At 40.7% G+C, this 13,187-nt stretch overlaps 1 protein-coding gene across 6 annotated transcripts in view; it reads right to left on the bottom strand.

The window, feature by feature from the left end:
• The window catches only part of RAPGEF2 (Rap guanine nucleotide exchange factor 2), a 172,376-nt gene that overhangs the window by 19,599 nt on the left and 139,590 nt on the right, over positions 1-13,187 (bottom strand). For all 6 annotated transcript variants that reach the window (XM_056855236.1, XM_056855239.1, XM_056855238.1 and 3 more), the window contains 7 exons: positions 12,067-12,174; positions 11,773-11,976; positions 11,509-11,617; positions 7,497-7,743; positions 3,964-4,121; positions 592-832; positions 104-487 (listed from right to left, as the gene is read on the bottom strand). In XM_056855236.1, coding sequence (XP_056711214.1) covers positions 104-487; positions 592-832; positions 3,964-4,121; positions 7,497-7,743; positions 11,509-11,617; positions 11,773-11,976; positions 12,067-12,174 — 1,451 coding nt within the window. The remainder of the gene's footprint in view (positions 1-103; positions 488-591; positions 833-3,963; positions 4,122-7,496; positions 7,744-11,508; positions 11,618-11,772; positions 11,977-12,066; positions 12,175-13,187) is intronic.

Here is a 13,187-nt window from a genome sequence, read left to right as displayed (position 1 = left end):
TTTGGAATTCAGTACCCTTTCATTACAGTGTATCAATTTATATATTAAGCCTCACAAACACTGTGTGGAAACCATAGAAAGAATGAATTCTAGTCTTCTTTACCTTATTATTGCAAACATGGAGTTGAAGTTCTTGCATTCCCTGCAGTGCAGTGCTATCTTAATGAAGTGTTTAATTATCTTCATCCTTTTCAGCTGGTTGGTTTCTCGCAGAATCTCAGATGCTACCCAAAAGGTTTCTTGGTTTATTACTTCTTCAAACCTTTTCAAGTTAGAACAGTTAATTTTAGATTTCAGCTTAAACAAGTCATCTATGTACTCTGTAGGCTCAATGTTGCGGAACAGTTCAAAGTTACGCATTGAGAGTTGGGTAGCCACTTCAACAGTACTGAGCTGCAGTAAAGAGATTTGACTCTCTCTCAGCAATTCCTGAGCATCCTCATCAGAACACAATGTTTCAGTCTCCATATTGTTCTTCAGATAATATCTGTGGAAATAAAATGTCCCAGATATGAATGGACACCTCCAGTTAAACAAACAAAATATTCTTAATCTGCATATTAACTGAAATAGCCAATGTGACACTCTCACCTTCCACTAAGCTGTATTCTGTCAGCAAGCTTGGAAAGCTGATCTGGAAGCCTCCTTTGCTTGATTACGCCTTCTGGAGTGACCGAGACTTCACACAAAGAGTACGCATCTGGAGTGGTAGTTAGAGCAAACTCTCGGATTGCCTGAATAACCACTTCCTTTGCAGTTGTGTCTTTACTGATCATAATGTAGCGACTTTGCTGGTCTGCTTTGAAAACTCGCAGAACTTGATCCGGTAAGTCTGAAATAAAAAATAAATCCGTGTCTACCATAATATTGAGAAAGCTGCTCTGTTCATTCAAATAGGATGAGATATACATTTTTGTTTTGTTGAGTGGTTTCCTCCTCTTCCTAAGAAATTGTTCTTGTATGATGCTGTTCTCTACCTTCCTTTTAGAATGTCATTGTTTTCCCTACTTGTGTTCAAAGTCACTTTCCACCAGGCAAGAAATGGGATAAATGCATTTGACTTGCTGCAATATATAAATACAAATCTAACAACCCTTCACCCTGCTATCTTTTTCCTAAAAAACTTTAGAATGAAAAAACACAGTACCCAGTTTTAACAAAGCTCCACAATAAGAAATTCCTTTGCTGAATAAAAGCTGGTTGCTTTTCTTTTGCTGTCACTTGCTCTTATTTCTACTCTTCTACTCTTGTAAGAATGAGAACACTAGACTTTTGGACAACAACAGTGCTTCAACCTTTCCCCCCTATATTTCCTTGCAGATTTCTATTCACAGACCCCTTTTATAGTCAGTTCCAAATTCCAAGCTCCATTCTGCAACAAATGGAAAAGCAAAGCTCTGCCCATTCCTTGCTCCTGTTTTTATTTCTCTTTCTCTTCTCCACAGTTCCATAAACAAATGCTTGAATTACCCAATGATACACATTTCTCACTTTTCCTCTCTCCTGTTTTCATGATCATCAGAACACCATTGCTGAAGCATTTAAAAAACACAAGTACAAATTAGGAGTCCTTTGGAGTCTTGGCTTAATTTACATTCAACATAATTTATTTTAATGTTTTGTTGACAGATTTGGCTGACTTTGACAGCCACCTTGGCTCACTGTTTACACGGGGGTGGGGGAGACACACACAGGATAAAATGTTTGGATAATTAAAATCTCAATTCTAGGAAACTGTGGGCAAGCCTAGGAAAAACCCAGAGCCTGGGGAAAGGAAATATGAAATCCCAGACTTTGCCCAAACTCAAAGAAGCTCCCCAACCCGAACAGCCTACAGTGAATGCAGAGGTTTCTTATATAATCCATGTCCTAGCCTAGTAACTATCTATAAAGAATGGACTTACACTGTTTGTGGATCTGGGGCAAAGTGAGGGCTCTAACAGGAGGAAACCTAGATTTGCAGTTAAAGACGCATGAATCAGCATGGTCCAATCATCTGAAACCATGAGGGGAACCAATTTTCACACCGACCAAGTTAAAAAAAATGCACTTTGTTGCTACTGTGCTTATTTGATCTTGTAACAATAGTGCAGGATCCCATAAAATGCTGAGCTTGTCAACTTCACTACAATACTATCTAATATAGGCAAAGTAGCATCACCTATGTTTTGTCTGGATTCATAGCTTCCTCAACTACCCTGTATCATCTTGCAGGGAATGTGCTTTGCTCTCTCTGAGCTGTGATTCACATTCAAGGCTTAAATAATAACAACAGCTGGAACAGTCTGTATATGTACAGAATCCTGTTTTATATTCTGAGGTTTAGAAGAACTTCTGAAAGACATGTATTTTTATAATACGTCTGTAAGAAGGGCCTTGCTGGATCTGATCAAAGATCCATCTAGCCTACATATTGGCCAGTTATTCTAAAGGGCCAAAATATGGCCTAGAGGCCAAGGCCTTTCCCTGATGTTGCCTCCTAGTACTGGTATCTGTATTCTAAGCCATCAGAACTACAAAAGAAAAATGTGCTGTAAGTTTAAAGAGATGCTTCCTTTGGCTATGGCCACCAGCATAATAAAATACTGAATTTCAAATCCACCTAACATAGCAAGTAGTATTAGGTTCCGTCTTTAGGTCTGGTCAATTCCTCCAAGCTATAAGCGATGGCAGCTCTGACAAGCTGCTTTTCTTTCTGCTCTACTACATTCCATTTCCTGAATGCCTCCCCAATCTCCATCTTTAACACGGTCCAAAGTAACGAGCAAAACAATTTAAACTGTGCACTTTCTGAAGTTTAAAGCACACTCTGTAGCTTGAAATTACAGCCCAACTTCTTTAAAGCCCTTAAGGGAGTACTCAGTGTTAAACAAACAGAGTACAAAAGGCTGGTGGAAGACCAGAATTCACTGAAGAAAAAAAGGTGCCAATGAAGTGTTTACAGGTAGACAGCCCAAAAATATTATATGTGGTAGACCCATATTCATACATTACATATTAGTGACTGACACTTAATTTAGAAACTCTGCCCTTGAGGAGCTCTCCTTCCTACTTTGACTACCAAAAAACAATTGATCTGTGGTGGCAGCCCCATCCTCACACTCTTCTGCTCCAGAAGAGACACCGGTGGGGGCAGCCTCACCCAGGCACTGCTGAGGCAGTTAGCCCATCCAGAGGCTCTAGAGAAGGGAACAAGGCGAAGCCATACCTGGAAAGGCACCAGCGCCTGGCACACTCAGGCAACAGGCTATAGTTGAGAACAGGCTGGAGAAGGAAGCCAGAAGCAGCTGGGAACCTCCAGGGGCCTGTACAAGCAGGCAGAGCAGCCTCTTAAAACCTCAGGGGAGGGGGGACAGGAGAAGGGAGGGCCCAGCCAAAGAGGCCACTGGCCCAGATTATCTTCAATCAACAGGGGCCCACCCCTGAAGAAAGGGCATTGGGAGGAGGCCAGGGTCAGCCACACCCAGGAAATCCTTTATTAGGCCAGGCCAAGAAAGGCCAGAGAGGAAGTGCCAGGCCAATCCCACAAAGCTGTGGGAGAAAGAAAGGTGTCAGGGTGAAGGTAAACCCATTCACCCTATTCTGAGGGTCTTCCTAGGGTGAGATCTACAAAAAGAACACACTGGAGGGGGCTACAGCCTCAGACTCTGCCCAGTGCTGATGGAGCCTGACAGCTATGTTTAGGATCATGGGACCTTCATGAAAAAACACCATGTGGAATGGGTGCCATAACAGGAAAGGCGATTAGCTAAGATTGAGAGGAAAAGCTGGCTGGATCCAACCCAAGGGGGTGTTTGATTGCCATACAGGTTGGGCATCACAGAATCCACATGGGGTTTCAGTGAGGTGAGGAACTGTGAGGTCAAGTGTCAAAGTGGGTAGTATCCACCCCCTTGCAGTTTGTATCTGAGTGCAAAATATCAGATAGGGCCTTATGGGCAAAAATTAATATGTGATGCTCACCTGGGGTTGTATTGAAATCTAAGATGCGGTGATGTGACTGCAGTAAGTCAGGATTGCTTGAAGACAATGTTCCACTGACTGGTAGAGCAGGAGGTATGTGTTTGGTCTGCCTCATCCCTACAATACTGTCATCCTGAGATTGGCCAATTCCAATATCACTGTAGGAAAGGAAGAGAAGGGAAGGAGTGGAAAGAAACACAATGGTTTGGGGTTCAAGTCTAGTTACTAACAGAAAGCTTTAACTAAATCTATTTTCATCAATATGAGCTGAATTAGTTATACTAAAACACCAATGACTTTGAAAAGCTCCACAAAAATTATGCACCCAGAAAATGCAGGAATGTTTATATGTCTATAATATCATTTCAGAGTTAGCATTTTTTGGAAAGAAATGCTGATGTGTTTCTTCTTTTTGTATAATCTTTCCAGAGAGATTTGGTTCATTATTAACTGCATTAGGTTTACTTTCCAGGTTATCATAGAAGTACATGAGCAGATGGCAAAAAAGGGGACTGCATATTCCAGGGGGGGGGGGAAGGTAAATAGATTTTAGACAGTTTTGAATATACTTTCATTGAGAACTATGACAGTTAACACTGGATAAATTGTCAGCTAGTTTGATTGTCATCGATAACAAAAGATGACAAACATGGATTTGAGAAATAGTTCTTCTTCCAAGGTTCTGTATTGTCACTTTATGAATTGTACAATATTAGCTGCTGGAATTTTATTTCAGTACGTGAAACTGTGATGCCTGAAGTCAATATCAACAATGAAGTGCTGCTAAACGACTACAATTTACTGTATCTTTGAGGAGATAAAGAGACCAATTCTACATACTATTGAAAAGAAAGAAGGGCACAGAATGAGAACCATGGACACAGTTCTAGGAGCTCTCTTGTAAGTATCTCAAGCACTTGGCCATTCCCTAGTGGGAGTTTTTTTTTAAAAAAAAAAACTACAGCAGTTTCTACGTGCCCCACTGTACACTGAAGTGGCAGTTCATATTTCATACAAGACAACCATCAGGGAGCTTTCCGCAGAAAAACCAAACAGCATACTAAAAGTCATACAAAGCATGTAAGTTGGATCGGGACCTCTGAGATTTAAGGATATAGATTGCTATTATACAACCATGTGGATTATGCAACCCATACCAATCTGCACAGGTTCTGAGATCCATGAATGGCGTTTTCATACTGGAAAAACAATAGGGGAGGTGGGGTTGGCTGGACCCCTTGGAGGAATTTTCAACAACTGTACCATGATTGTGGAACTCCCTTCCTTTGGAAATTAGATTGACACTATCCCTCCACATCTTTTGAAATGGGGCAAAGATGTTTCTTGTTTGGAGAGCATTTGAGTTGAACGAGGACAATAAATTTTTACCTATCCTTTTGATGACACTTTTAAGTGAAGTTTTAATGGGAATACATGTATTTTATTAACTACAGCACATTTCAGTGAAAAGTGGGTTAAGTACATTTTCTAATACTATAATAATAATGCTAGCAGGATAGGAACTATCTGTTCTTTTTTCACTTACCTAAACACATCTCTGCACAAAACCCAGCAAAGTACATGGAAGGGGAAAAAAACAGGAAGCGTAGTATGAAATTGTAAGATCAATACAAATGAAAAATAAAGACAAAAGTGTTGATATGTGATATGTACGGTCAACAATATCAAATTGGGGGAATATGCAAGTTGGCTGAATAAAAAATATTGTTTTCAATGACAATAAATAAAAGTGTGATGGATAAAATATGTATTTTGCCCTGATACCAATTTCTACAGAGTAACCAATGATTATCTATTTATTCTTTATTAAAAATACAAAATGTTGTGACACAATTAATTGGTTGTAGTCTCTGAAGTAACGTTTATAGTGTTTTTACGTGCAGACACAAGTAAGTCATTGATTTTAGCTGTTACGCAAGCCATCCCCTCCTTTAGTGCCTCTTTCAGTTCTTTGCTTGTTGTGCCCTACAGTGACAGCAATAGGAATGGCTAGCATGTTTTCCAATTCTTTCTGGTTGCTTTGACTAGCATGTTTCCGATTTCTTTCTGGTTGCTTTGGCATATTCTGTTGTGGGAGCCCCAGTCTTTTTAGCTACCACAGCCCAAGTTTTTTTTTTTTTTTGCTTTTGTTTGCCTTTACAGTCATTTCCAATTGATTCTAATGGCCATAGCATATGAAGAACCATAGCATGTCTACCTGTGGCTATATGGACAGCAAGACAATGGCAAACAACCTCTGTTAGCCTCTTGCCTTGAAAACCCTACTGGGCTACCATAAGTCAGCTGCGACTTGATGGCACTTTACATACACACATATTAAAGACCTTGCGGAGGCAAAGAGAGCGTCTGTTGCAAAAATGAAATTATTTCTAATAATCCTAATGAGCTGAAGTTTTGTAATTAATTGGGCAATTGAGTCACTCCGGCAAAATTTTCAAGGTACGATCACAATTGGGTCGCTGTGTTCTAGCATTTTAAGATTCAAAATACTCTGTTGCCTTATGTTTTGTATTACTTTATGTTGCTCAGAGTGCTGAAAAATAAACCCAGTTCTAGCACACTAATTTGTACCAACGATTCTCTCAACAGGTCTGTTCACTGGGAGAAACCCAGAAGTAGGCACCAAGCTCTCTTACAGCTACTCAATCCCCTAGCAGTGCAATGCAGAATGTATGCTTTCCATTTTAGGCTTGTTGCCACTCTTATAGTTCATTGTGTCACAACACTATTTTTGGAAATTCTTTGCTCCCTGTGTGGGTCACTAGGGTGTAGTTAGAGGGTTTTCCTCTCAACTGCCCCTTCCACACCATGACACAAATTATTGATGTTAATTGTCACAGACCATATGTTTTTGTTCTGTTTCAGTTACAACAATTGGAATTTTAATGTTGCATTCAGATTCTGCTCCTTTAATAAAGATTCTTGAGATTTCCTCCATCCTCCCCACCTTATTCTTGTGCTTTTTTGGTGCATTCCTGAGGTGGGGGGCTGAAGGTTCTTTGGAGGTGGCGTGACCCCACCGCCAGCATAAAAGGCACTTACGCTGACGCGGGTGCAGTTCTGATGACGCCTGGGGACCGTGAAGCTGCACGTCGTTCCTCCGATGCCGCAGTCTTTCCAGGACCTAAATCTCTGAAGAGATATGCGGCGCCAGCTTGGGGGGGGTATTCCCAGGGGTGGAGCTGATGGTAGTCAGCTTCCAAAGCCCCTCCAGCCCGGGAACGCCCCCTCCAGCAACATCACAGTTTTCTAGGGGGGGGGGAGCCCTATTTTCTTTGTTTTCCTTTAAAAAAGACTTTTTAAAGTGTTGCAGTGGCCGGGGAACCTCTTTGAAGGTGCTGCGGCGGTGTCTCGGCTATGTTGTTCCCAGCCACAGTAAGGCTCAGGAATGAGCTGTTTGTTTATGATCAGCTATCAAAGCTGATAAATGCATTAGTCACCTATCTAAGCTAATGTACCAAGTATGAGTCTGAGAAGGAAAGCACACTACAGTGTTATAATGCTACACTTACTTGTAAGGTTTCTGAGGCAGGATACTGATGCGGGTTTTGTCGAGTATCTTCTTTAGCTTGTTTCGTCCTCCAACAGTGTTGGCTTTGCTTTTCTTGGTTACTTTTTCCAATCCTATCACCTGTTCCACATCAACTGCAAGATCTGGGATGGAATAACGGCTTGCTTTTTTAATATCACCAATTTTAGGAAGATGAGGAGCACCATTTCTTTTCTCCTCAGACAGCCTTGTTAGAAGTTCCTTAAATACTGCAGAACAAAGCAAAGGATGGAAAATTTACAGCCATATCAACACAAGACTGCAGAGAGTGCTCTGGGGTAAATGAATGTAACCTTTCTGCCCAACATGGTACCACCAAATGTAGCCATCAGTACTTCCGGTGCCTGTGAACGCCCCTGGCAGGAAGGGAGGAAAATGACTACTGACGGTACATATATTTGTATCGGGTGGGGCTGGTTTCAACCAGTGAAACTGTATTTGAGCAGGCTGAACCTTCTCCCTCCTGTATAACACTGCTCTGATCCAAATCAGGGTCCCCAGGAGGCTACTATTTCCATTTTTAAAATGCTGGGAAGATTTCCCAGGCCTCATGTCAAGCTGAGCCCAACTCGGCTGGCATAGCAAATTCGTCATAATCACAAACCAAGAAACATCAGAAGGCAACCTGCAGAAGAAGCAAACTCCTTTCTAAAAGCCAAACATGGCTGCGCCATAACGCCTGAGCAAGTAGTGGAGAAAATTCACATTTCAAGCATTCATCCCTCCTACCACCTCCCCATCCCACCAGCCTCCTCTATGCCCATACAACAGTGAACTGCTTGCATCTCATGCTAAATGCTCATGACTCAACCAGTAATGTTAAACTGGGATGAAGTGGGAATAGAAAGACAAAGAACAATTATTGTGGAAGAAGTCAGGTAGCCATGATAAAATGAAAAGAGTTAAATCCTGCATAAATAGTTTACAAAGTCTTGGGAAACCTTGAAGGCATTAACTATGGCAAAAGCCTATTTCATTAGTGGCATCTGGCCTTGTAAGTTAGTCCACAAAACTACACAGTCTACAAAAATGTTTATTAGGCTCTGTTCTCACACTATGCTGATCGTTTGTGGCCCAAAATGAATGAAATGTTACCAAGACAACCTGGAGGGGGAAATTCTTAATGATCCTTGGAGGGGAAATTCTCAATGCTACAGATAACCAGCTGAGTATTCAAGGTCCTCCTGTTTAAAATGCCACAAGACGACTGCTGTAAAACAAGGCTATTCTGACTTCTTGTGAATAAGAGTTAGACAATATGTCTAAGGACATCCTTAAGCATGTGATTTGAAATGGAAGTCATTTCTCATGTCTAACTTTACTCCAACAGCGAACATATATGTTTGCTAGATTAAATGTATTACCATCTGCCATACTATATGGAAGATTTAATAAAGTCCCATATCTGGATAGGGTCTGTCCATGTGGGAAGGGCAATATAGAATCAGTTTCCCATGTCCTCCTTAAGTATTCGCTCTATGCTGGGGGCCGATCTCAACTCACAGACCTGTTATTTGCTGACAGGGAATGGTTACCTGCTAAAACTAAGGTGCCCTTCCTTATAACCACACAGGACCTATTAATAATTGACTTGGCGGCAAGGTTCCTACAACTTGCAATCAGAGAACATGATTGTAATTTTGCACCACATAATGGCTGACTTGGGATAGTGATAATCAAGTACCCAACTTAGTGTATCCACATGTTCCTATGATTTTATAGTAAATTTTATTGTATTATATTTGCATATTTTGTATAATATGATTTTATTTTAACTCCATTGCATGGTTTCCCTTTTAATGCCAATAAAGGCTTTCATATTCGTACCTTCGAAATGGAAGTGGTAGTATATTTCCTCCTATGAAGTCAAACTTTGTTCTACTCTAATAGGGCAAAGTCAGATATAACATATAATTTGGGGTGTGCTTTCATTGTGGAACAACCTGCTGGAGGAGGTTGGGGGGCTTTCTGAGCTTTTTGATAAGACTGTAAGCGAAGTTCTTCTAGAGTGGGGGCAGTTTGAGTCTGGGTAAAATGGTGCTTTTGAAGTGAGAATTTTACTGCAGTTATAATGTTTTGATATTTATTGTATTTTGTTACATGGTTATCATTGGACTTGGGTCCTGATTTGTCAGGAGAATAGTGGGCTTATAAATATTTTAAATAAATAAGAGAATAGCGGTGAGCCACTAAGAACTGTAAGAATGAATTTTCGCAAACAAGTTTAATGTCTTTCTACTGCTTGCTTATAATAATTCCGTGGTTGTATTTACTATGTAAATGTGTGCAGACACATGTATTTTGTATAGAAAGTCAGTTTCCAGCATTTTAGGTTAATTGATCGCGAAACATTTTTATTACTTTGCAAGGATCCATCTTAAACTGAATCAGTACAATGGTCCATTTAACTCAGAACTCACACTTAGCTCTCCAGGGCTTCATAATGTATAACACTTTCCCAGTGCTATTTCCTCAATATAGAAACTAAACCCATGTCATCACACATACAAATAGTCTAATAAAGAAGACCTTAAAGAGCAAATACTTGTTTTACACACTTCACAAAATTAATTTGTTAACTCTCTCCTAAATAAATTTATGATGTACAGAAATAAATCCAGCTTCAAAGAACAATTGATCAAATTAACAGAAAATAATGTTAAAATAAATGACTGGGTTGGCAAAAATCAAGCTGCGAGGCCAACTGACCCAGGGCGGTGCAGCAGGGCTAGCTATATTATGGTCCGGTGGACCAGAGGGAGAACTCCCTTGCTGCGTTCTGCCAGCCCTGGCACTGCCCCATCAGCCTTGCCAGGCCACGCCTGATTGGCCAGGCTGGAAGGGATGAAGCCCCTGAGGAACCTGCACAGGCTAGGGAGAGGGAAGGAGTGTCAGGAAGCCCACGCAGCCATGAAAGACTCCCTGGCCATTTTTTTGGTCGGGCCACTGCCCGGAGGTACTGAGACCTCGCCTGTCATCTCTTCCAGCTCCCTGCTGGCTTGCAAACAGGGACCTAGCTAAGTCCAGGACCTGTGCTTTTGTGATGAAATAAAAATGTCTTTTGTTGTAAAGTCTTAAGCAAATTTCTTCAACTTTTTTGTTCTGTTCTTCTTAATTCTTAATATTTGTCTTTTATTATAAAATATTAGCCATACGTTTGTGCAGCTGTTCCTTATTGCAACAGAAAGATTAATAGCATCTATTACAAATTTCACACTTCCTTCTCTTCAGGAATGCCTTCCACATTGATTTGTCTTAATTGTATAGAGATATATTAATGGATACGGCCTCCATTAGCATGAAATAGTAGCTAGTCCTACTGGGGCATAGCTTTCCCTGCATAAAACTGAAAGTGTACCCGAGAAAAAGCCCAACACTGCCTAATGGCTAGGCTTCGCAGAATAAGATTAATGATGGTGACCAAGCTACCTTTGGGGCAGCCTCCTGTTCATCTTTACTGGTCTTCTGCAGATGGAATCCCAGACAAAGAGCCCCGGTTTCTAACTTTGAAAGCCTACACACAGTTACAACAGTCTACAAAGGTAAGGTAAAGGTCCCCTGTGCAAGCACCAGGTCATTCCTGACCCATGGGGTGATGTCACATCCCGACGTTTAGTAGGCAGACTTTGTTACGGGGTGGTTTGCCAGTGCCTTCCCCAGTCACCTTCCTTTTACCCCCAGCAAGCTGGGTACTCATTTTACCGACCTCGGAAGGATGGACGGCTGAGTCAACCTTGAGCGGGCTACCTGAAACCGACTTCCGTCGGGATCGAACTCAGGTTGTGAGCAGAGCTTGGACTCCAGTACTGCAGCTTACCACTCTGTGCCACAGGGCTCCTCCAATAGTCTAAGCCCTACTGAAATCAATATGCTTAAAATGGCATAACTCTGCAAAGGATTGCACTGTAGGAAAAGAGTTTGAAAACCACTGTATTAAAATAAAAATAAATCTGAAAGCATTCCTTAAAACTTACCAAATAAATTGGTTTTCACAGTGATAGATAAATGTGTATTATTTCGAAGAATTTCCATGGCTTTTGACAGTTGAATGTTTTCAAAGTTTTGGCCATTCACCTCCAATATCTAGAAAAGGGAGGGGGGAGATTTAAATGCTAGCAATGCATAATGACTTAGAGTGTAAGACAAAACATCACTACTTTTTGTTCTGTACTTTTCATTAATTCACTAAACAGTCATTGACATTTCAACAACATGCTGCTGAAACATAAATTGCATACCTGATCACCACGTTTCAAGCCCGCTTCAGTGGCTTTGCTACCTGAATCTACACTGTCAACAAAGATTCCAAACCCCTTTTCTGATCCTCCCAACAAGATGAAAGGCAAAGGGGCTTCCCGTGATGGTTTTGTTAACGTTATCAATCTTCGTTTAGCTTTAGCAGCACATGCAATATTCAACAGCCTCAGATGTCCACCCATTTTCTGCAAAAGAAAAAATCCAGTCATTAGGGCTGTTTGCAAATTGACCCCAATTCAGCATCATGTAGCACCTTTCTTGCACATTATTCCTACCTCTCTTTCCAAGTTGTTCTCGAATTCCTCCAGAAAACGAGTCATTGCAGGATCTCCCTCAAAATCATTGAAGTGATTGTTCACCCACAACAATACTACCCGTGTTACCTGAAGGAAGCAATATAAAATTATGCGTCATACAGTTTTTTAAATCTTATTTTCAACTGATTGATATTTTAAATTTGAACAAATTGAACATGTGACAATAAAAAAATAAGGATCCCAAGTTTTGAAATGGCAGCTACTTGGGGAAAAAGTATCTATTTTTTCTTGTCTGACACGCACCAGAACTTCCCAAAGAAACTTACTTTGCTCATTACTTTAATTTCTTAGCATCCTATTTCACAGTCCTTTGTAAGGCAATGGACCATCAGCTTCAAAGAGCAGCCAGACTTTTTTTAAGAGTGAAGAAAATGACTTCTATTAAGATTAGGGAAATTAACTCTACTAGAAACTAGTGATTTTTAATTTTTTAAAAGTTCCAGTTTATTGGACTTTTTTAAATAACTACCAATACATTCATAAAAGATGGTGGTTGGCTATAAGATTACAATTATAAAGTGATATGGAAGGCAAAGAGGAAACACAAGATAGAAGCCAGGAGGAGGGGAGAACCTGAGATGAGCAGTTTAAAAAGACAATACATGTTAACAACCAAGCAGATTAACAAATTTAGGCCAACTCTTTATACTTCATTGTTGCTCCTTGCCTATGAAATGCAACTTCTTTCACTTCCAGGTTCAACAGAGCTTTAGCTTACTTCTTTTATTCTAAAGTTGCTTCAAACTTTTGACACTGATTTTTTTGCTACTAGTTCCTCTCTTTTACATAACTTAGAATTGCAATTACATACTATTCTAGCCCTAATAAATGCCAATCTAGCAAAAAGTATACCAACACTGCAAGCACAAGATTTATTTATATTTCAGACACAACAATCTAAACCAGTGGTTCCCAAATTTTTTGGGCCACTGCCCCCTTGGTTCCACAAACTCAACCCCAGCACCCCCTACCCATTCCAACAAAACAATTGAAGGGGCCTACCTCTAGAGCCCTCCTGTTGCCCTGTTGCCTCTTAGTGCCCCTCTAGGTAATCCCACCGCCCCCCAGGGGGTGGTACT

This window comes from Euleptes europaea, chromosome 9 (assembly GCF_029931775.1).
Source record: "Euleptes europaea isolate rEulEur1 chromosome 9, rEulEur1.hap1, whole genome shotgun sequence".
In the NCBI taxonomy this organism is placed as follows: domain Eukaryota; kingdom Metazoa; phylum Chordata; class Lepidosauria; order Squamata; family Sphaerodactylidae; genus Euleptes; species Euleptes europaea.
The sequence above is the reverse complement of the archived record's forward strand: the minus strand, read 5'-3'. Positions and strand labels throughout refer to the sequence as shown.